The following is a 23,304-nucleotide window of genomic DNA, read 5'->3' on the forward strand; positions in this document are numbered from 1 at the left end:
GTGCCAGATGACTGGCAGACCACTGGACATTTTGGAAAGGTTTTTCCCTCCTAAGAAGCATGCTGATTCTATCTCACTAACCATAGAGTCTTCAGAATAGGTGAATAAGCAGGAGGATAAAGGTGATACATCAGACATATTTGGATTTCCAAAAAGTCTTTGACAATGTTAAATACTTGATAAGCTAATGTTGCTAAGAAATTGGTTTTAAAATAGCCATTACAAGGTGAAAGCTGGTTAAAGGGTAGGAAAGAAAGCACAAAAAACCCCATTCGTTATCATGACTTGGTGATGACTTGATTTATTAGGCAAACTGTACCTAACTATCAAGTAAACTGGACATATTTGGTGTTAAAAGAAAATTTAGGCTGTTTATTAGCTAAAACAAAAGAAAGTCAAAAAGGCTACTGAATTATCACTTTCTAAACTGCCACTAGCATAAACTGTTCAGTACCTCTGGAAGTTAAATTAGTTTGATACCAATTATTACATGAAAAAAAAGGTGAAATTATTCTAAATTTTATCACTACTACCTTTATTTCCACATTTTATTTCAAGAACTGACATAAACCAGCACAATAAATACAAGAAGTGAGAGAAAAACATGTATTTTATTTGCATTGTGGCAAAAGGAGCTCATCTCATTTAGATCAAAGAAATGGAGAGCAAATGATTCAATCAAGTTTTTAAGAATTTACAGAAAACAGAAAAACCACCCTCATGTCTATCACACCAATAAACAACTGAATTTCCTATGAACTCTCTATTCCTTTAGACTTGGCACAATTTTTTATTGCCCACTACCACACTTCACATCTTTGCTTCTCAAAATGTTGTATTACCTATGTAAACATCTGGTTTATGCGTAAACTTCAACAAGTAAATGGGAAAGCCTACTAATTTATCCACCCCCAAAAAAATCAAGTGTGAACTAAATATCAAATTAATTACATCATATTCTACGTAATACTGTTTCAACAAGAACTATAGCCTGTTGAATTCATAACAAAAAGGATGCAGAAACAAAAAGCAGATGTGCAGTGTCATGCATTAGTGTAATAACATTATAAGGCAACAATAAAAAAGGTAAATTTTATTTTTAAGTATACTCACCAAGACAAAAATCAAGGCTGTACTCTTAGTTCATTTTGGTAGTGTAGGATTTCTTCTTAGCTCAAGCAGAAAGTGTTAACTTTTGAGCATATTCACCTGTTACTGTGTTTGATAATAGATACTTTGGTCACAATACATGTGGATTTAAATTTTGTGCAACAGTGGATTTTATACCTTTTCAGTTCAAATTCTTTATGTTGAAATAAAGAAAAACTCTGTTCCCAAAGAATCAAATCGGGTAAATGGGAAGAAATACTTGAAATTAAATACCCCTAAAATAAACAATACATGAACAATATCATCTCTGCAGGAAATAAAAGTTCATAAGCCTGAATCAAAAGATTGAGTTAATACTATTCTTATATGCTTTTTGTTGTAGCTTTGTTCACTTCATGCTCAAATTGAGTAAGCAAAAGTAATTATATGACAGTCTGGAAAGCCAGACATCACCAAAGATTTCCTTTATTGTTCAATGGGCCTTTTATGCAGAGCATAATCAACCCCAACCATTTAAACAAGAAACTGAAATCACATCTCGAAGTTGTTGCAAATGATCTCAAAGTAATTTTAGTACCACAGTAACCGAAATGACTGGTTTTTTCCTGAAGTTATTTGCCAATAACTTAATCTACTACCTGTGATTTTTAAAAACTGCAGTTCACATTAAAACATTTGCTGATAACAAAAGCTTTTCTTTGAAAACAACACTGCTTTACATCTAGTCAGGCAGCTTGTGCATATCAGAGCATTCTGTCAAGAGAGACACGGAAAAGGGTAAAGGAGGAAAAAGCTGAAATATGGCCGCAGTTTGTCTGTGCCTTCCACGCACTGCAGAATCTCAGGCAGCACTAGAGACAGCGAGTTTCTTCAGATGATCCATAAATACTTGTAAGCTGACATCATCAGTAAGAATGGGTGCTCCAGACTCCTACGAAATAAGGGAAAAAAGAAGAACTGATTATACACATTGTGAAGAAAAAGCATTTTAAGGCACAGTATGTTCCATGGAATAAACATTTTATAAATTTAGCAAGATCTTAGAAGCGTATCATTGTCGAAATTCTCTGACAAAAAATCCCAGCAGACTGTACATTTACATAAATTTTCATACATTGCATGAATTCCAGCATAAACTACAACTACATTCTCTTACATATTAACACATACAGCAATGACTTGCTGTATCGCAGGATCTTTACATCAGCCATACACAACTCTAGAGTTTTTTGACAGCTGCCAAGTATTAACTTACAAACTTTCCATGGGACAGTTCCTGCATCATTCCTACCTCAGTAGAGCAAAAGGGAGAGAAACAGTAACATGCAAGTGACAACCAACAAATCAGTATCACTCAGTGAAGCTCAGACATATCAGAACGGTGAAAGGAGGAAACAAATCCCCTAAGGGTCTGATTTGTCACCAAGGGAAGGTCATATAGCTTTCCAAAAGAGAGCTGGGCCTATTCTCTCCTGTAGCTCTGTACCACCTCAGAGAACGACCAAAAGCATCTGAAAGTCACAAGCAATCAGATCACAAAAGATATGAAAAAACCTTTTGGGTGGATTCTTGCAATTTACTTTTTGACCTCAGAAGTATTTTCACAAATCCAAGAATTTCAAAATGGTCATGTTTTAATTACTATTTTTGAACAAATTTACACTCAAACCAGCAGTTGGCAACTCTGCAAGTATTACATAGTAACTCCCTTAAGTTTTTTTGAGACCAGTCTACCACTACTTCCATTTACAGATGTAAGAAGAATTCCTATAAATCTCAACAATTCAATGTTTTCAAAGGTACTAAGAATCCGTATCTCCAAATTAAACCAGAGCTGTCAGAACTCTTGTAAAGTCTTCCAAAAGACAGACATAAAAGTCTTAACAAGGATGCTCAGAACTGGTGCCGTTTCCTGAGAACTGGCCAGAAACAGTTCCCAGTTAACGATCAAGTACAGCAAGATTTCTTGGATCACTACAATACACAGCCACTCTCAGGGAAGGCATACTAAATTATCTATCATCTGATGGCAACAAGATGAGATTAAAGGATGCTCTACTTCCAAGCCTGTCAAATGCTATGTCTGAGATCTCTTACTTAAGAATCACAAAATCATTTAGGTAGAAAAGACCTCTAAGGTCATTGAGCCCAACCACTAATCCAGCACTGCCAAACCCACTGCTAAACCATGTCCTTAAGTGCCACATCTACACGTCTCTTAAATACCTCCAGGAATGGTGACTCTACCACTTCCCTGCGCAGTCCATTCCAATGCTTGACAATCCTTCCCTATGAAGAAATTTTTTCTAATACCCAATCTAAATGTCCTCTGGCATCTTGAGGCCATTTTTTCTTTTCCTATTGCTTGTTACCTGTGAGAAGAGACCAACCCCTACCTGGCTCCTTTGAGGTAGCTGTAGAGAGTGATAAGGTCTCCCCTGAATCTCCTTTTCTCCAAACTAAGCACCCCCAACTCGCTCACCTGCTTCTCAAAAGACTTATGCTCCAGAGCCTTCACCAGCTCCATTTCCTTTTTCTGGACACACTCCAGCACCTCAACATCCTTCTTGCAGTGAGAAGCACAGAACAGAACACAGGACTCAAGGTGTGACCTCACCAGCGCTGAGTACAGGAGGATGATCCCTTCCCTGGTCCTGCTAGACACAATATTCTTGATCCAAGCCAGAGTGCCAGTGGCCTTCTTGGCCACCTGGGCACACACTGGCTCATGTTCAGCAGCTGTCAATCAGCATTCACAGGTCCTTTTTGAAAATTTCAACTGCATCTTCAAACACCAACCACATAATGGAAATGCACAAAAAGTTTATCGTTGTTTTCTGGAAATGCTTTCTATACTAGTAAGGCACCTACCTGCCTGCTAAAGTTTGAAGAAAACCTTTACTTAAAATATTAAAAACCGAACTAGGCAATTCATCACCGCCTGAAATACATTTTCAGTGGTGTGTGGGTGCCCTCTTCAGGTCAATGTGACTTTCAGTTGTTCACAAAATAAAATATGAAACAATCATGAAGGTCATGAGAAAAAAAGAGCAAGATGCAAAACAGTTTGAAATTTCTCCCAGATATCACATTTCTCATTTTATAATTAGTACTTGATTCAACTTTTTTCACAAAAAACCTGCAAATACAAGAGCATATTATCTTGAGCACACACACTGCAATGCCCCCAGGTGGTTAATACACCATTTCTTATGTTACCCTAGAACTGAATTCTTTTCAGCATTAAAATAGACAACTATCTTTTGCAAGACGTATCATCTATCCAGCATGAAAAATTATCTTACAGATCAGTTAAAGAAATTTTTTGCGCTTATATTTGGAATACTATTTCATTTGCTTATTAATTAAACAAGCAGTAAACTGTTGTCCTGTACTGCCGGAAATGTGAAAACTTAAAAAAATTCCAGGTAATGTTTAGATTAAAAATAAGATCTTCCAAACTATAAGATTTGTGTGTATGTCAAAGGGAAACATGATGAAGAGAAGGACTAACAAACTGCTGGTTAGATTATCAAGTTTGGAAGCAAAAGAATTTGGGATTTGTGCTCAAATTGTGCTGGACCTGACTCAGTACAGAATTTTCAAGTATTTTCACTCTGGAGCTCAGTGATGTTCACTGCCAGAAGCTTCATTAAACAAATTCATTCCTAGGAAAATGTACCCTGATAAAACTTATTGACAAAGATGACTGCCATAAAACTACTACAGAGCTTTCTCACTCATGACTTCAACACTGTACACCATTTAGCAAAGTACTCTAAGAGCACAGTTAATACACAGCTTCAAATGTCTGATGCCATTACACTTGCATGAGGAGATGACACTGCACTAGCACTTACCCACAGCAGTGTTTCTCTTCCCACTACAGAAGCTGAATGTGGAAGGGGAACATGGAACAGAGATGCAACGTTCAAGAATACAAGCTGCTACAGAATGTTTAACTTCTGAACATAACTTCCTTCCTAAAGACAAGGCTTGAAATCTGATTCCTGGTCAAACAGGCCACAGAAATTCTGGAAAATGTCAGTACACTGGCACTGGTGTATTTTCCAGTTCTTGCTTATAACTACCTTCAACACCTATTTCCCCTATTGCAAGAAAGTCTCTTAGACTTTGTGTGGTAAGCAGTCTCATTTCCAGTATTTTGAAGGTATTTACAGGGATGAGATCTAAAGCTCTGTGAGACAGGTGGACAAGGAGGTAACAATACAAGGCTGCAACATGCTGACTTGAAGAGGAGGCCGCCAGGCAAATGTCAAGCAGCCTTACTAATGGCTCAGCCAGGTGGAGGAAGAAGCGACACAGAAGTGTTACAGTTCTCTTCTGCCCTCGAGCAATACACACACATTTTCATCCACAAGACAGCTCAGCCCGGCCAAAGCTACCTAAGCCCTCACTGTCACTTGTTTATTTAAGAAAAAACACACCCACCAATATGAAAATCTTTTATGGCAGCAACAGGGAACCAATCCTATTTGACTACAGCAGGTATAAAATTGGTATTTGAAGTCCTCCATGGTGTGGACAAGAATATGATTCTACCTCTCAAGACAGGTTGATGGGTTTTGTTCCCCTCTCCCTCCAAAGCAGGAACACTCTTTGGTAAGATTTGCTTCTCTGCTACTTAGCAGAATGAAACTAAACTTAATTACTGGTGAAGTTAAGCTTAATGAATTGTAAATTGTAAACTTAGCTTACTCAATCATTGTCTAGCCTTAGTATACTTAGTGCTAAGGCAGTAAGTGCACTTATCAGTGACTATTCCAAATCTTTTTATCTGTTGCCTCAATAAACTCTCTACTTTTGACTTCGCAAAACTGTTTCAGTGAAAGTCCTTGGAGGGGCTCTATCAGGCAAACATCAAACCCATAGTCTTAAGATAACACTGTCTAATAAATTAGGCTAAACATGAAAGCAGCCTAACAGAAGCTTAAAATAGTAAACCAGATCATTTCTGTCTGAAGAAATAAAGCCCATTTTTCTTAGCTTTTGTAATTTTGGTCACATCAGACCAAAACTGCACTTTTTTTTTAGTTTCAAAACTTCGAATTATTACTTATATGTACATAATGTGCCACTTGCCTTCTGAAATAGGGGGAAAAATTCATGCATACAAGTTTGATCAGCAGATTCATACTCACCTGTCCCCACGCATACATATTGTTATGAGTCTGAGAGGGATTTACTTTTGAAAGCAGGAAACGAGCCTTTAAAAAGTAAAGACAATAAATTAATCTTCTCAAATAGAATTTTCCCGCACTTAGAAAAAAGTTGCGTATGTATGAAATATGTCATTTCTATTATCTAGAGATACAGACATTGCAAACAGCACCTCTGTAAACAAAGCCACTCACTGGACTCCACAGCTGTAATGAAGAACTGCTAACAACTTTCTGAAAACAAGCTTTTGTCTTTTTCAAGCACTAGCAAGCAAATGTGAGTATCAACAAGACATTAATTAGTAAGTTTTAAAAAAATAACACAAAGGAGTAATTCTGGTATTGGTTCAAAGACCCAGACAAGTACTGTATTTTCTGCCCTACACACCTTACTCAAAGAATCAGAGTCCAAGCCAGTACGGTTGAAATAATAATAAATAGCAGGATTCATAAATTAGGGGGAAACCTACTCTTAAATATCTTGCTCTATAAAAGCTTTAAAATTCAAAACATTGATTTGCAATTTATGTATATTTTAGCACAGAAATGCATGCTTACTACCAAAAATATCTCACAACGTAATTAACACATCATTTTCCAGATTATATAATATATACTTCACCATACCTGGCTTCCTCCATGTTCTGTATCAATGTATCTGGGCATTGGAAATCTGGAATGGAGAATTTCTTGGGCATCATCTATTGGAGCTTGTAGCAAGTGGTGGAAATTCTCATATTCTGGCATATCCTGGTACCCCGACTTACGCCACTGCGCTATGGTCTGGGGACAGGGGAAAGACAGAAGTTTAGAACTGATTCGCCCAACTTTCTTAGAGGATACACAGGTCTTTTCAAAGGAGAATGTGCCATTGCTCGCCTCTTCTATCACTCATCCCTTTCTGCCCTATAGCAAGTTAATTTTTAAAAGCCAAGATGTGCAAGTAACATGCCAATAGATTTTTTTTTTTTCAAACTCTTAACAATGTGTGGTCCATTTGTATTTACTCTTTTTTGTCATCTTTTATATGCCAAATATTTTGTTTGGAGGAGGTCAATGATATCATTTACACTTCTCTAATATGCATGTCTATGATACATGAGAAGTATTTACACTGGTATCTTTCACAGTCTGTAGCACAACCTCCCCACCCTCTAGGAGTGAAGCTGGCTGCTCAAGGTCAGCTCACGGATACAGGCAGTTGTTAGGAAAGACCTGGAGGGACCCTCAGCAGGGGTTCCTCCCTCTTCTGCTTGGCAGCTGCTCTTAAACTGAAGGTCTCATTCCTGGCTCCTGTCTGAGCCACATACCTGTACCAGGCCATGTACCTGACTGATGTGGACCCCCACTCAGAGACTTGACCTCATAGCCAGAACTTGGACCTCCCTCATCCCCATCAACTTGTCTGGTGATCTGGACTGAAGGCTTAGTCTGGCTACTGCTCAAAACTGCTCTGCTTGTTTTGCTCAGGTACAGTGGGGACAGGTCCTCAGTGGTAAGACCCTGCCTGCCTTGCAATGATGCTTGCTCCCTGTTCCCCTTCCCTCAGGGAGCAGCCCACCACTGCTGCTTACTGAAAGCACCTTACAAAAATGAGATAACATTCTGCTACTTAAGAAGTGTTGAAGTTTAGTAAATATTTTTATCAGTGCAGCTACAAGGATGTGATCCAGAACAGTATTTTTCAAATTCTCAGCTGTGAACCATTCGCAAAGTAGTAAAAAGCAGTAGCTCAATTTCTCCAGGAAGGCAGAGCACCAGCAAGTCACAAGCACTTTAATTTATATTACTAAGGAATGTCTACCTGCCTAACTGCCAGGTGCAGTTCCATTCCTCCAGGACAGTACAGATAAAGGGTGACTATAGAACTTGCTGTTCTGACTTCCTGTCCCTGAAGAACCAATTTAAACCAATCTAAAATAAAGGAGTGAAAAGTGGGGAGGAAGGCGAGGCAGGGTATAACGCTCTAAAGTAGAAAAAATATTGATCTAAACAAATACTCTGCATATTGAAGCTAATTAATCTCAAACTCATCATAAGAAACAGGACCAAAACATCAAGTCATGTCAGGTATTTGCATATAGACGTGTTAAACTACCAAACTACAAACACAAACTGGGACTCTGCTGTCAGCCATGCAGAAGAGAGGTCAAGAACTGAGGTCCATTAGAATTGGAGCCTGACTTCTAGTGACTTCCATAATGTAGCACTCCTACAGAAAAAATTTATGTAAGAAATGACAACTCTTACCTCTCCATGATAAATAAGGATTTGGAAAAAGGTGTCCATAAGGAGAATGCGATCTGGTAAAATGCTGCTGCTATCCAGAAGAACAGGCTAAGATTTAAAAATAAATTTAAAAATTATCAGTGGATGAACTGAGCAATTAGATGGCATTGCCAGATTTTTTAATCAGTAACTGAATCTTAGGAACTTTTTCAATCACTTACTAAAGCTCTGTATTTGCTCCTTTTCATGTTCCACATCGGCAACCCACACAACCTCATTCTGAAGTTATCCTGCCTGACTCTATATATAAAACTTCATGAAAGTAATAAAAAATGTATTCAAGAGCTGAAACCCCTTTCATTATCATGCACTTTTCTAGTCTTTCAATTACCTCCCTATTTACCCATACAATGCCATTAATTTGAATTGTATTTCAATGCATAAGGATTCAGCAGTTATTCAAATACAAGATTTGGGGTTTGTGAGTTGTTTGGGATTTTTTTTAGTCTTGTTCTTGCAACATATTATTACTGTGCATATATATCCCCCAATACTGTATATAGTAAATACTCATGATTTATGAAATTTAATGTAATATTTAAGGTTTCAAATCACCTTTTTAAGGGTGGAGACACTGTATTGGTGCTGTATGATTTAATTGAATCAGTATTACTAGAGATAACAAAAATATCAACTATTCCAAGAATCAAGAAAAAAATATTATTATTCATTCTACACTGAGACATCAGCTCCTGTTTAATCATATTTCTCTTTCAATCACCAATGGAACTACTTGTTTTTCATACATGGGAGAGTGATCTTACACTTGCAAGCTGCTCTTCACAAACCACCTTACTACTTTCATTTAAACGCCACTTCTAAAGTCTTTTTTTATATCCCCATGAATATACTAAAAAAAAAAAAATTCCTATAAAAAAGTTAGAAATCCAACCTGCCAAGATCCTTAACTACTACGTTCGTTTTCACTGCCTCATTCTCTTTTAAGTAACAGACAACTTTTGTTATCTGCTGTCTGACACTTCTTCCAGGAGCTTCTTGGAAGACCAGCTTTTTATTTTAGGTTTATACAGAATGTGCCATGACAAGGTCACCTGGAAGATTCTGTACTAAATCTACACATAATGGGAACCATATCAAAATTAGAAACTTTGGATTAAGGCATTAAAATAGAGGAAATTTTGTACATTAAAAAAAAACCTCAACTTTTCTTTCAGGCAACAGCAAAAGTACATTTTTAAATAAAACTATTTTTGTTTACATTTACATTCTGGCACCACAAAACCAAAAAATGCTCTCAAAAACTAAAAAATAGTACCATCCTTTAGTTTAAAACATAACCTCTTTACAAAGTGACTTTTGTTCTCCAGACTGCTACATGAGAATTCTGAGATATGCCTTGTTCATAGCTGTTTAAAATTAAATGAATGTTCTTTCTCATACAATAAATTTTAAACCAATACATTTTGTAACATGTAACAGTGAAGACAGCAATCACCTCTTTCTCAACAAAGCACCTTTTAACCCACTACGGAGTTATTTTACTGATACCTCTGGAGGTCCATTGAAAGAGTAGGCATAAAGAATTGGCTGAACCATGATAAGAGACTGGGTTAGATCCTGACGCATAAAATGATGACGATAGTAGGAGCTCTCATCCGGACTGTTGTTAAAAACTTGTAAGAAAGGAGATCTTCTCAAGTGAAACATGAACTGGAAAACAAGAACCATTGGTTTGAACTTTGACAGATAAAAAGGACAGTTCTACATGGAGAAAATATTTTCCACGAACTACATGAGACCAATGCCACAACAAAACTGAATTCCAACTCCTTTACAATTTCTAATTTGTATATGCACCTTTGCCAGTTTTTACACACTCCCATGACAGTAAGAGAGGCATCAGAATGGGGAAACCTACAAAGCAGCTTTGAAATCCTTCCTTTACTTAAGTTCTACTGTTCCTATGAGGGAGGTGGATGTTCTGGAATGAAGTAAGTTGCAGCACGTGAACAGAAAAAGAAACATTAACCATAGCAAAGTCAAACTTTGCTAGTAAAAGCATGATTTCATTGCTGAAACAAATTCTCCACATGCTGACTCAATCTCTACGCAACACCTAACACCTACAGACAGATCAGTAGGTAACTGAAACAGAAATATCATGGGAGTGTATGAAGAGTCCAAAAGTGAAGTGTCTGGAGCTATTGTTTATCAGAATGGATTATTAGCAAAGAAACTATTCAAAGTTTGATACTGTCAAGGTCAAGTTCACAGAAAAGTGTTTCTTTTCAGTATCATAAATCACATGGGAGAGAAACAACAAAGCAAACCCATTTTTATGTTTCCTGAATTTCTTCATTAGAACGTCCCTTTAAAAAGTGCCATTAAATGAATTACAAATTCAGGTGAGATAAGGATTGCATTGTAGGAGAAACAAAAAATTTACACAGTTAAGACATTTAACTGTAAGGGCAGAGGACAAAAGGGGACACAGCAGCACAGACAACAGAAGTGATTTTCCTAATGTCACATGCCAGACAGTAGTTGGGGGCAGGGGTTCTGTTCATCCTGATATGCCCTATTGTACTCAGTGCTACATGGACTCTTTCTTCACTGAGCATTCTCTTTTATCCCTACAGACAAACCTTCCTATAGACAAACTTACCTGTGGATAAAGTGAAAATGTTTCTGAAAATCTGAAAGAGCTTGGATCATCCTTGTGATATTCTCCAAATTTCTGACACTGGAGGAAATGAGAAAGAAAATCTATATTAAGAAATATACGTTGCTTGGTCATGCCATTACTGTAAGTTTGGTTTTAAGAGGCACGTGACTTGTACTGCTTACAACTTTGTAAACAAACAGAAACCTAGCAAAAACACTGACACAAGTTCTCTCTTTAACAAGCAGCCATTTTCTTGAATACGAGGCTTCAACAACTTTGTGTGTTGGTTGTTTTCCCCTCTAAAATCATTAAGCAGAGTTAGATGATTAAACAGCCCAGAAGACATTGTTAAAAATTAAATAATTAATAAATGCTTACTTACAAATAAAAAATAAAATAAATTTTTAAAAAGCCAAGCAGAAAATTGAACTTTTGAAAATTAAAAAAAAATTCCATATGGTTTTTCTAGATACTTTGCCTTTTTTTTCTGCTAAAAATACTTACTCTACAATATCATTATAAGCAGAAGAAAGTAGAGAAAACTTTCATTTCTGCTAATCACATGTTATAATTTCTCTACATTCCTCTTAATTATCATGTGCTGAGGAAACATTAAAAAAATCAACCGAAAACATACCTGCTCTTTTTTTAATTTAAAATAGAAAATCTTAGTTAATTCTGTATAGCCTCATGTAGAAATTAAGCATTCCGTTCATTTTTTGCTTTTAAAAGAAACCATCACTGAACAGCAGTCATTTATGTGTCCACAAACAAGAAACCAATCTGACTCTTTCAATACAGCTCGTTTTACCAGTCGTATAAGTTGTCTGTCCAGCCACCTCAGCACATCAGGCCCCTCCTCTGTCTCTGCCCTGTACACTGCCAATCTAGCCATGAGAATTGCAGCAGCTTCCTGGTCAAAAGATGCAGCAATGTTTTGAATCTGGGTCTGTGCATCTGCCCAGCTGCAAAATAAAAATACAAGGATTTGCATCACAGTGAAAGGAAAAAATCCAACCTCAAAATATTCCTTCAAAATTAAGGCAAAGAAAGTTTAACAGTTAGCAGTTTAATAAACTCATGCTGAAGCTTCAAAAAATCTATTGGGTAGATTAAACAAGCAGTCTCCCAGTTAACCGTTCTTTAATTAGAAATGTTCCTTATTTGTACAGATATCATGCAACCAGTGAAATAAAATAGAATGTCACTAATAGAACAGCTATCATATTTTTTAAATAATGAATTGGTTGTTACAGAAAACACCGTCCATGCATCTAATCGCTATTCCCACATAAGCAATTTTCTTGCGCACTTTGCCAGTTCTTTTTAGCTTACAGAGTAAACTATTCATCAGCCGTTTCATCAGTCACCAAGATTTTACTAATACAACTAATTATGTTAACAACACAGTCATATCAACAGTTAGGGCAGTACTTTTTTCAATAAACTGAATTTTCCATCAAATTAACCAAGCAATGATCTCCTTCAATTTAGAGTAAATAAATGTCACTGGACATTGAAAAATGTCTTCAAGATATTAAACATCATTTCCTAAAATTGTAAAGTATATCGAATCAAAGAAACTGCAGGTAATGGTTATACACAGAATACCAGGTATTTACATCCCACTGAACTGCAGTTAGCACTCTCAAGCTAAGTTATGAAGTGATTTTTGCCATTCCAAACATCTCTTCAGTTCAGGCCACAGAATTTCACTCAAAGCTTCCCCTTCGTCTAAAATCACTTGGCTTTCTTCACAGCACTGCTATAATAACATTATACAGCCACTGTAACCTCTCAGAGAAGAAACAGTCCACAGAACAAAAGAGGCAACTGTCTCAAACAAGAGACTGCTTACAAAATCTACAAAGCAAAAGGCATATATATATATATATATATATATCTCCTGACTTTTCAAAAATTATTCACAAGTAAAACATACTTTCTGGCAACTGTGGTCACTCTGATACGTCTCTGTCCACTGGAATGCTGGTACTGAGTCACAAACTGGATTGCACCACGCCCTCCTTGAGGAATGGGAGCATTGTGCTAAGTACAGAAGGAAAATAAATGAAAGGGAATCTCAAGATTTTACAGTATGATTTGAAAACTTGTAACTAATTACTAGAAAATTCTAACATTCTTTGCAATAGGCAGCCCCAGTTATTTAAATGCATTGTCTGGTGTTTTTATTATACTGAGTACCTTTATTAAACACAGATAATCAACTTGGAGATTGTTAAGGGGTGTTAGAAGCAGTTGCTGGCTTCACCAGATATCCTTAAAGCAACCAATGCTCTCTCCTTACAGAGACAACATTTTCCCAAGGGGCCTTGTAATTCCTGGTTCCATCACATTCTATTTGAACACCATATGATTCACTGGAATTACAGGATAAGAAAACTGATACTAGTCTAAAATGTTGACTAATGAATCTGCAATAGTATTATCAAAACAAAGATTGGAATCCAGGTATAAACTGAAATTTCAAAACTCTGCTCAGTGAAAATACAGATTTACACACTATGTAAGCAACTCAGAGGAGAAGAGTTGAGACCAACTATTACACACCGTGACTAGGCCGGTTTTAGAGCTACTAATAAAACAAGCCAACATAAATATGCAAAAAAGTAGAATTGAAACTCGGCTAAGGTAAGTTCCAAGTTTTCAAACCTCTGCATAGATAACAAACTATGAAATACAGCATACCAAACATATAGAAACTACAGTCAGCTCAGTTCCTGAGCTGCTTCTTGGAACAAGAAATGGTGTGAGAATGAGTAGCACACTTGCTCCTCATGTTTTCATCCTCTTTTCTAGTAGCCCCGCAGGGAAACAGGAAACCTCTTTTGCCCCTATGCATTTCAATGAAACCAATCTTTGCTTGCAAATACTGAGCAATACATTAAAATGTAACACTATGTAGTAATTACCTTGTAACTAAAACATCAGAGAAATACTGAAAAGCACTTTTAAATATACCCATTACAGCACTTTCATATAATGCAATTAAAATACATTTAATAAGTAACACACTGAAAGAAAAACTTGGAGTTAGAGACTATAAACTTTATCCAAAATAAGTAGGTTCTTCAGTTCTCATTATCACTTACAAGAAGAAGATTAGCCCATCATTAAGCAGTTAGTGTCCACCTCTAAACTTTGACAACACAAAGTGGCAACATCATTTTTATCCCTGCTACTGTGCTTGGGGAAATCATACAAAAATACAAGCTTCAACAGTCACCTAGAATAAAATTACTGTATTTAGTAGACAAGTAGACAAATATTTATTACCTGGTTTACCACCTCAAAGTACAGTGCAAGTGTTGTAGTAGGATTAAGACCACAAATCTTCCACTGACAAGTGCCTCCTGTTCCAATCTCCTGCAGAAAGATTTTTGTAATACTTTTATAAACCAGAAGTATTTCCTGGTTTGTGAAATACAGCATCTAGCCATTATAGGTAACTGTTTGCAACTACTCTGTCACAAGCTTTCTCCCTGGTCACTCTGCCATCTTCTCAGACAAACACTCCTGCAAAGCAACTGCAGTGCTGAATGTAGGAATAATAAAAAAAAGAGACTACTGTTTTAAACAATTAATACATTAGAAAGATCAGGAGCTGGCATTAGAAAAAATTTGAAAATGCAAGAAACAGGAAAAAGTACCAGACTTTGCTTATAGTCACAAAAGAGGCAAAAAGCACATGTAAGTAGAATGACTCTTCTAAGGTGCAGCAGTAAAACTGCAAGCAATCTTACACACTTTATTTCATGTAGTGACACACTCTCTAGTAACTATCAAGGTAACTACACAGATAGCAATGTATTTCAACTGACAATTCCTTTTTGGCATCAAAGCAACATAAATATCCAGTAAAACCAGTTAAAGTAATCCATCATCCATAATGGACACAGTGAAGCCAAATAAAACATTTAAGGAAAACTATGCTGACAATATTGCCACTGCACCTGTATTCACTTGAAAGCATTATAGCTAGAGGAATTGTCCAGTTATCACTGAAATGAGCTACATGCACTCTCATTTTATTCATATTCAAATTTTAATTCAGATAATTTCAACAAAAAGGGGGTTGGAATATAAATTAATGATATAACTGCAGAGCAACAGACAATCTCAAAACTGAATTTCCTATTACCTTCTATGAAATAGATACGTAGCTTAAATGAGATGTACCTTTAATTTATTTTTGGTGTTTTTAACTTTTATTGAAATATATGCAATCTCTTCAGGCAATGAAATGAGAAAAATCAGTACCAGATCACAAAAAAAAAAAAAAAGGCTGATTATATTGAAATTTTTATATTCACAAAGATCCAAACATAAATAAGTTATGGAATAAATGTGCTTATTAAAGCAGGCCATTTGTGAGCATTTTCAAACTGGGAAGTGCTCTGTTATGCAGACTGTTAGGAACAAAAGTGAGACTTCTCAAACACAAGACATTTTGGTCACTTGCAGGAATTGGGATTTTTTATTGGTAATCAAAAGTTAGTAATATTATCTGATAAGAAAATAAGTGATGATTTAAGTCTAATATAATTTAAAGGCATTACTTCAGGAGCCCACAATGGTTGGATCTTCCAATCAATTAATTAAATGTGCATTTGGTGAAACAGCTACAAAAATGGGAAGACAGAGTCAAGATAAAAGGGATGTTTCCAAACTCTTGTGCCTTCCTGTTCTGTCAATTCTTCCTAAAAAATGTATTTTCATGGTTCTCTTTGGATAAAAGGAGACAGCTCTGATTTTAACAATACAGCATGCTAACTCACTATCTACTCGGTTTCTGCTACATCATCATGTAACTTCTGTATAGTAAGTTTAAAGCAATCAAATTTAAACAATCTAAACAAGTGGACATACCTAATAAGTAACAAGGGATCTGCAAGGTCTAATACAATTGAATCTGACCTAGTAATGAATGCGAGCTTGCACGTATTTAGTTTAAAAATCAGTAAAAACTGAACATTTTGTTCCATTTATGGAAAAGTTTCAGCCTCTCTTCAAGTCCAGAAATCTAAAATCCTATTTTTCCATAGTAGAATATTACCTTCATTTTTAGCGAAGTTTACTTACATTTTCTGAGACACATGGTCCCTTAGAGTTGAGAGAGACACAGGGTCCAATCGCTCCAGAAATCTTTACTTCTCTTGAAGTCTTCATATTTCAAATAAAAATATACATTAACATGGCATAGCTAAATAATTCGGTCTCATTTTATCATTAGATAATTGAAACCTCAACACAGATTACTGATACCTTTAGGGAAGGTTACACATATAATAAGGCTTGATACATTTGGAGACACTTTTCAGTTTCTACTCTTAATTACGTTTGTTTGCTATACCAATTAGTGTATCTTAAACAACAGCATGAACATAAATTAAAACATCAAGAAAGGCTGCTTTATTCATAAACATAAGAGCCTATAAAGTATACTGGGTAATGTTTCCTTTCTAATGAAAGGATTAAAATATTCAAAGGTAAGATTAAAACTGAAGACTAGCAAAATAAGCTTACACACACCTGACAAGGAATTTATACTCTATGTCCTAAACATATTTAGCTAAAAGCAAGATCCAGTTATTTACATTCTTCCAATGTCACTGTCCTGTTTGAAGTGATCTGTATGTCCCGCTAGAACTGGAGTTCCCTTTTTACATTTTCCAGGATCTTTCAACAAAATCCCCATGAATATGTATACAAAAAGAAGAGGGTTCAACTATTTGTCCTAGTAGTAAAAATTTAAACAGAATTTTACCAATTATGAAAATAGTCTCATATCCTTTTACAAAGTGGGACAGTAATATTTTTCAAGAAACATCAAAGAAGACAGTGCCTGAACCTACAGCATATTCAGCTCTAAGCTTCTCACAATGGGGGAGGTAAAAAACGACACTGTTAAAATGCCAGAGTGGATTTTGATAAGGATGGAAAATGAAAGAAAATTTGTCCTGGACTATGCAGAGAAACTGACCTATCTAAAACCAAGAAACCACAGATACCAAAATCTAAGGTCACAGCATTTTGAGTTTCTAATGGAGACATTTATTTTACTTTAGTCTCTCTTTTGGCTGTCACTGAATGCAAGGTGAGAAGGAACTACCATTATACCTAACTCGCATTTACAGAATCACAGAACTGCAGAAAGATAGCTAGGCAGTAACAGCTATGTACAGGCCAATCTTAATACATCTGTTGAGCATGTTCCTAAAGATTTCCTTAAAAGAGCAAAGATTCCACAGTTTGTAGCAATCCTATTCCACTGTTTCACTAACAGACTGCATTTTTGTATGCTTACCTTTATTTCTAATGTGCCGCCAAATCCCATTTTAAACTGTCCTTGCATATCTTTAGTGAATACTCTCTGAAAAGTTTGTTTGAATAATGATGTATTGAAAGAGTCTCCCATTACCATGTAGCCTCTAGACAACAACAAAAAAAACAAGCAAAACTCGTGAGTTAAAATAGATTATTTATACAGCTCATTTTTACTGAAGACTAAAACTGAAGACAGTTCATTGTGAGACATATTTTTACCTTCATAAAACAGACTAATGTAAAATTAGTACTTCCTACAATGTTAAGGATCAAATTTTTAAGTGAGCTTTTTGCCCTATGCATCTTAAAGTCATTATATTATGTAACAAAATCTTTCACTGGGAAAATACTATACTGGACTTTCAACACTAAGGATGTCTCAAGGTCCTGTCACACAGTCAGTTTACTTTTAATATTTATTATTCCAAACTACAGTATTTTGTGTAGTTCACTCATTATCTCAGGGTTAAATCTGTGCTCAAGAAGCATGATTTATTTTTATGCTTAGCAGTACTCTGTGGATGTAACTGCAACAGTTGCCACTTGTCGTGAAATATCATACCCTGCCTTTAGAAAATAGTAATGGGAGATATTATTTTCAGTCATCAAAAAATGTTAATTGAAACCTTTTAGTAGGTCAAACATTACACCCAAAAGAAGTTTCCAGGTGGATACTCAAAAATAGAAGAAAATAGACATGGATAGAATCAGAAATTCCTCCCCGTATGCAGGATGTAACCAGAACCAAAATGGAACAGCTGTATGAGAAATAAACAAACTATACATTAAGGCTACAGAAACAGGGTGAGTCACACGAGCAGACAGAAAGAGCAAAACAGTATAAACAAAAACATAACTTGAGTTTGATGCAGAAAAGGAATAGGTGTCAATATGCAGGTGAAGTCAAATTTAAACATGAATAGCCTGAACAGTGAAGGTTCCCAAGCTAAGGCTATATATACAGCTCTGAAGAGAAGCAGTGATTAGCATGACCAAGCTGGCCTGAAACTCAGGAGCTGTACCTGATAGTCATCTAAACCACTAGCTGAACCTATAAACAACAATATATAAAAAGAACAGCATAAACAAGACAGAAAGAATAACAGAGGGTTTTGTACCACTCTGAAGAACAAGAAAAATAAGGATGACAGGTCCTTATCGTTACTGAAACCTGCCACTTACACAAATACACAGAGAAAAACAGCAACAGCATATCTGATAAATACTCTGTTTAAAAGATATCCGTGTTATTCAAACCTCAAAAAGATCACATTAAAAGAAAACAGCAAACCTGCTTCTGATTAAACCCAGAATTGTGGTGACAGATCTGCCAGAGGCCAAGATATTCCAAAATTCCAGTATAAATGCAACCATCACAATTTATCAGTGTGTTTATGCTTTTTTTTTTAAAACAGCAGAAGGTTTTTTGCAAGTGCTTCCTTTTAAACAACTTAAAAAACTAAAAGACTGCTTCGTATACTACTAAAAAACAAATGGACACATACCCAGTGTAGTTGGGACAACACTTCATCTCCAGTAGACCAGTCTGATCCAATGCACACGCATATATGTCAATAACATGACCATTTGTTGCAGCTCGATTAGCCAGGGCTTCAAAATGCTAAACGCAAGATGAGAGTACAGTTCATAGCAATTTACAGTGTGAACTCTCCTCATCTTCATATTAAATCCTAAACTTACAAAATTTTTCTAAAACATTATCAGACTTTATTCACATAAAAGTGTATTTTTTTCCTAAAGTTAAAACTAAGACTGGAATTTTCAACACTTGGGGTTTTTTTCTGATCGGCTGAGAGCCTGACTCACACTAAAGAGAACTGTGGTTGCTATTTAAATTAGAAAATTACTTTGATCTTCTTCCTTTTAAACTTTGTAGTTAGTACTAGATCCAGCACAAAACCGAATTTACTATTCTAATCTCAAGTGTCTACAATGAGAGGTGCCTGCAACTGAGCTAATTGTTTAAGATCCCATTATCAGTCAAGATGAATTCAACAGGTTTTGAATGCAGTTCACCAACCCAAATGTACTAAATCAAATTAACTATGACTAAACTCTACAGCCTAATCCTCTCCCAACTAGAGAGTTTTGAGCACCTGCCTTAAAAAACCTCACAATTCTCACCTCTTTACACACTTGCTATAACTAACAGCATTTTACAGTGCCAAGCAATTTAAATGTTTACTTACTGGGAATACGTATGAAATCCCATGATCATCTCTTACCTTAGTACCCTTTTTAACATATTTTGCATTGTCTTTTTCGATGTCATGCCATGATCTTATAGGCAACTTCAATTCATCCCCAACAACCATGCCAGGTCCCTGTGTAGCTGGTCCTCCAATGAACATCATTATGCGGGCACCAGTATTAGGGAAAGTGCACTGCAGGAATTAAAGACAAATAAAACCCTTGAGTTTTGCTACAAGCTGAACAAAATAAATAGATATGTGGGTATTTATCACACTGCTAGGATTGTAACAACAACTGCATTTTTTCACTCGAAAAAGTTAAACCTGCCAGTAATTCAATTCTCAATTTTGCCTTATTAAAATGTGTAAATGTCTATGATATTCTATGAACATAAGGGATGATATCCGTCAGAATCATCCTACAAATCTAATACACATCAGTTAGTAAGGTTTTTACATACTGATTGTGGCAGCTTTTCTGCAAGAAAATTATCTGCGTTTTAGCACAGCTGTAGTTAAAGCTATTACCTCAAGGAGTCCTACAGCTATAGACAGGGCCACTCCAGAAGAACGTAAGGGCCGTTTTCCTTGTGGAACAGGCCAAGGATCCCGCTGCAGTTCACCCAACAGATCAGTAAGATTCATATCAATTTTCTGCACTGGTTGCAAAAATCTAGAAACAAATACGTGGAAGTAATTTAGATTTAAATTATTAAATAAAAATTTTATCCATTGCTCACTAGCAATATATTAGACATGTATTTGAAATGTCTAATTCTAGATTCTAGTCTGAATTCAGAACAATGTCTCTGCTTCATCAAAATAAAGCAGTTTGGAATTACTACATACACACTCAGCTTAAGAAGTTCAGCAAAGAGCTTGCAAAATTGAAACTTGCAGACTTAGAGATACCACCACTATCCAGAAAGAACCCTACCTAGTCAAAAGAACAGAGCAGGTGATGACCTATCAATCTCAAACACATTTCACTACTTCAGTGATAATCAATGATCAGTAAGAAAATTAACATGCAAGATCTCTTTCATGCTGTTGAAGGAAGTCTACATATGCAGCTAATTTTTGCAAGGCAGAGATGGCAAAACTGTCTTTCTTTCTCATAATTTTATAAATTCCTTCTATGTCACAGTGAAATACACAAGAAAATCCTGTAATTTCTGAATGAGAGACCAAAGGGGAGGGAAAAGGTCTAGAAGAGGGAGAAAAAGGGAAGGCACAACTGGATACCTGCATAAGAAAGGGGCACTAAAGCATCTATTAACACTTTCCAGCACACCAATCAACAGAAGCATCATTATTACTATTTATGTATCTATAACATGCCTCTCAAAACACTTCCAAAAATCATCCAGATAGTATTACTATTACCCATTGAGTAATTTCTTCCCAGTATAAATTGTAGGAAAGAACAGTCTACTAGTAAATTTGTGCCTGACCAAGAACTTTGGCTGTCAGTTTAATGTTTTCATGGTCATAAAACCTAGGTTTTCCAGTACATCAGTGTAGTCAAGGTACATTTTAAGATGTTTAAAGATTACCTGTTAGAAGGTGGTGGCTGCTGCACTTGAGGACCCCGACCAACCTGTGCAACAGCTACTTTTGTAAGCCCTAGCATTTCCTGTAGTCAAATAAATAAGATTTTATTACAAAATTTGTTTACAGACTATCTCACCATTAGCACCCTAATGATCTATTTTTGTTTGCCTCTGTTCATTACCTGAAGCTGTTTTGCAGAGAGGTCCTTTGTTCCTCTGAAGACATAACTTTTGGAAATTCCTTCACAGCCAAGCTCATGAACTTGCACCATTCGGCCAAAGGTAATGAGACCAACTAATGCCGTTGGTGGCAGAAGACTAAGGGACATTTGCATGGATTCCTTCAGAGCTTGCAAGTCTTCATCTTCCATGCATGTATCCACAACATAAAGAAATATCAACGGCATCTGAGGACCACGCTTTGAGAAACACAATTATAATCATATGAAAAACAGTATTTTTGGAGTACTTAAAGGATCAAAAATGAACAAGTAAGATACATCTCGTAAAAGTTTTAATTTAAATCATACCAGTAATGTGAATGTTCCATCTAATTTAACTCCCTCTCAATTAGTAATCAGGATCCAGAAAAAAAACCCTACCAAATGGAACTCTGTACAAAAAGGAAATGCTTACTACAGAAGAAAAGAAAAAGTCCTTTCAGGAGTTGAAATAGTTTTGAAGCATGAGCCAATTACATACCTCTTTTAATATACAACGAGCTTTTATTGTTCCAAGGGAACATAACAATCGTAAAGCTATTCACAATTATAAAATATTCTAGCCTGATGACATTCCATGGCATCACCTCAGAATATTTTTCTAGAGACCATCTGTACTTTTTATTCTAGATAAATAATTTTGCTGTACTATGAGCAAACATTCTATTTACTTTGCATTACAAGAGTTGGCAAAAAGTATTCGTTCTTCCTTTGATTAAAATTTGTAAGGCTTCAGTGAGGATACAGATTACAATTTGTCTCATTGAAGTCTTAAAAATTTTAATCCTCAAAAATGGAATTTGGAGATTAAAACTTTGCAATTTAGAGGTTTAGGTCTATTTTTTATTTCTATAAAAAGCAACCTCTATCCTGAAAAAGGATGAATACTAAAATTCAAACACCTGAATTGAATAGGTATTAGCTCTAAACCAGGCAGCACTAAAACTAACTACTCATCATTCAAATACAAACCTAAATTCAAATGATTAATGAGGGGTGAATGAACAGTCAAATCTGAATGACATTACTTCAGCAAGCAACAGAGGTAAGCAGCCTCCTGACACAAACATCAATTAAACTCATTGTAAAGAAACAGACCTAATAGAAGTATCACCTTTAGAGAACTCTCTTTTTCTTTGTTTTTTAAACCAGTCTTATTAGCCATCCCAATGCTCAAATGTTTTCCTTTTCCAGCTGATGGCATCAATGTTCAATCTACTAACAAGCACACATATACTCACAGTCACTAAAGTACAGTGGAGAAGTAAAACCGAAATTTATTCTTTTTGTACACTGCAAGGCAATAGATGTTCAAGATTCTATTTAATGATTTTACCTGTACTACATATTCAATGCTGGAGAATTGAGGCAAAAGTTCAGCTGGCTGATTCATTTCAGATATGCCAGCATAAGTAGGGGGAAACTGCAAATAAAAACACAGAAATTAAATATAAATAAAAGATTACAATTTCTACAAAAGCAAAAAAAAAGGACTTCTTTTCAACAGATATTCACTATTGCTGTGATTTAAAAAATCTCAATGCAGTGTCTGAAGATACAGTTGCACACTCCTGCTCTTGCTGTCAATTTCAGTTTGCAAATATAATTTGAAAAATCAAGATTTTCATTTCACCTTGTGAAAAGTATTTTCTATATGTTGAATGTTTTATTTTCTTACCTGGTTTCTCTGGTAACAAAAGTTGCAAGCCCAGAGTTTTGCTCGATAATCCACTTGGCTATAAAAATACAATAGGAAAAGTTTAT

The 23,304-nt window shown here is 35.8% G+C and overlaps 1 protein-coding gene across 2 annotated transcripts in view; it reads right to left on the minus strand.

Annotated features, from left to right (window-relative positions):
- Nucleotides 1-592: 592 nt before the first annotated feature.
- SEC23A (SEC23 homolog A, COPII coat complex component) overlaps nt 593-23,304 on the minus strand; it is a 28,712-nt gene continuing 6,000 nt past the window's right edge. For both annotated transcript variants that reach the window (XM_082282718.1, XM_082282717.1), the window contains exons 3-20: nt 23,219-23,276; nt 22,877-22,963; nt 21,502-21,738; nt 21,323-21,402; nt 20,295-20,439; nt 19,800-19,958; nt 19,059-19,174; nt 17,534-17,657; nt 16,309-16,389; nt 14,503-14,592; nt 13,148-13,254; nt 12,017-12,170; nt 11,206-11,283; nt 10,089-10,250; nt 8,541-8,627; nt 6,918-7,073; nt 6,273-6,338; nt 593-2,041 (exon numbers count right to left, since the gene is read on the minus strand). In XM_082282718.1, coding sequence (XP_082138844.1) covers nt 1,952-2,041; nt 6,273-6,338; nt 6,918-7,073; nt 8,541-8,627; nt 10,089-10,250; nt 11,206-11,283; nt 12,017-12,170; nt 13,148-13,254; nt 14,503-14,592; nt 16,309-16,389; nt 17,534-17,657; nt 19,059-19,174; nt 19,800-19,958; nt 20,295-20,439; nt 21,323-21,402; nt 21,502-21,738; nt 22,877-22,963; nt 23,219-23,276 — 2,077 coding nt within the window. In that variant the 3' untranslated portion in view covers nt 593-1,951. The remainder of the gene's footprint in view (nt 2,042-6,272; nt 6,339-6,917; nt 7,074-8,540; nt 8,628-10,088; nt 10,251-11,205; nt 11,284-12,016; nt 12,171-13,147; nt 13,255-14,502; nt 14,593-16,308; nt 16,390-17,533; nt 17,658-19,058; nt 19,175-19,799; nt 19,959-20,294; nt 20,440-21,322; nt 21,403-21,501; nt 21,739-22,876; nt 22,964-23,218; nt 23,277-23,304) is intronic.

This window comes from Coloeus monedula, assembly GCF_965178545.1.
Source record: "Coloeus monedula genome assembly, chromosome: 6".
Taxonomy (NCBI): Eukaryota; Metazoa; Chordata; class Aves; order Passeriformes; family Corvidae; genus Coloeus; species Coloeus monedula.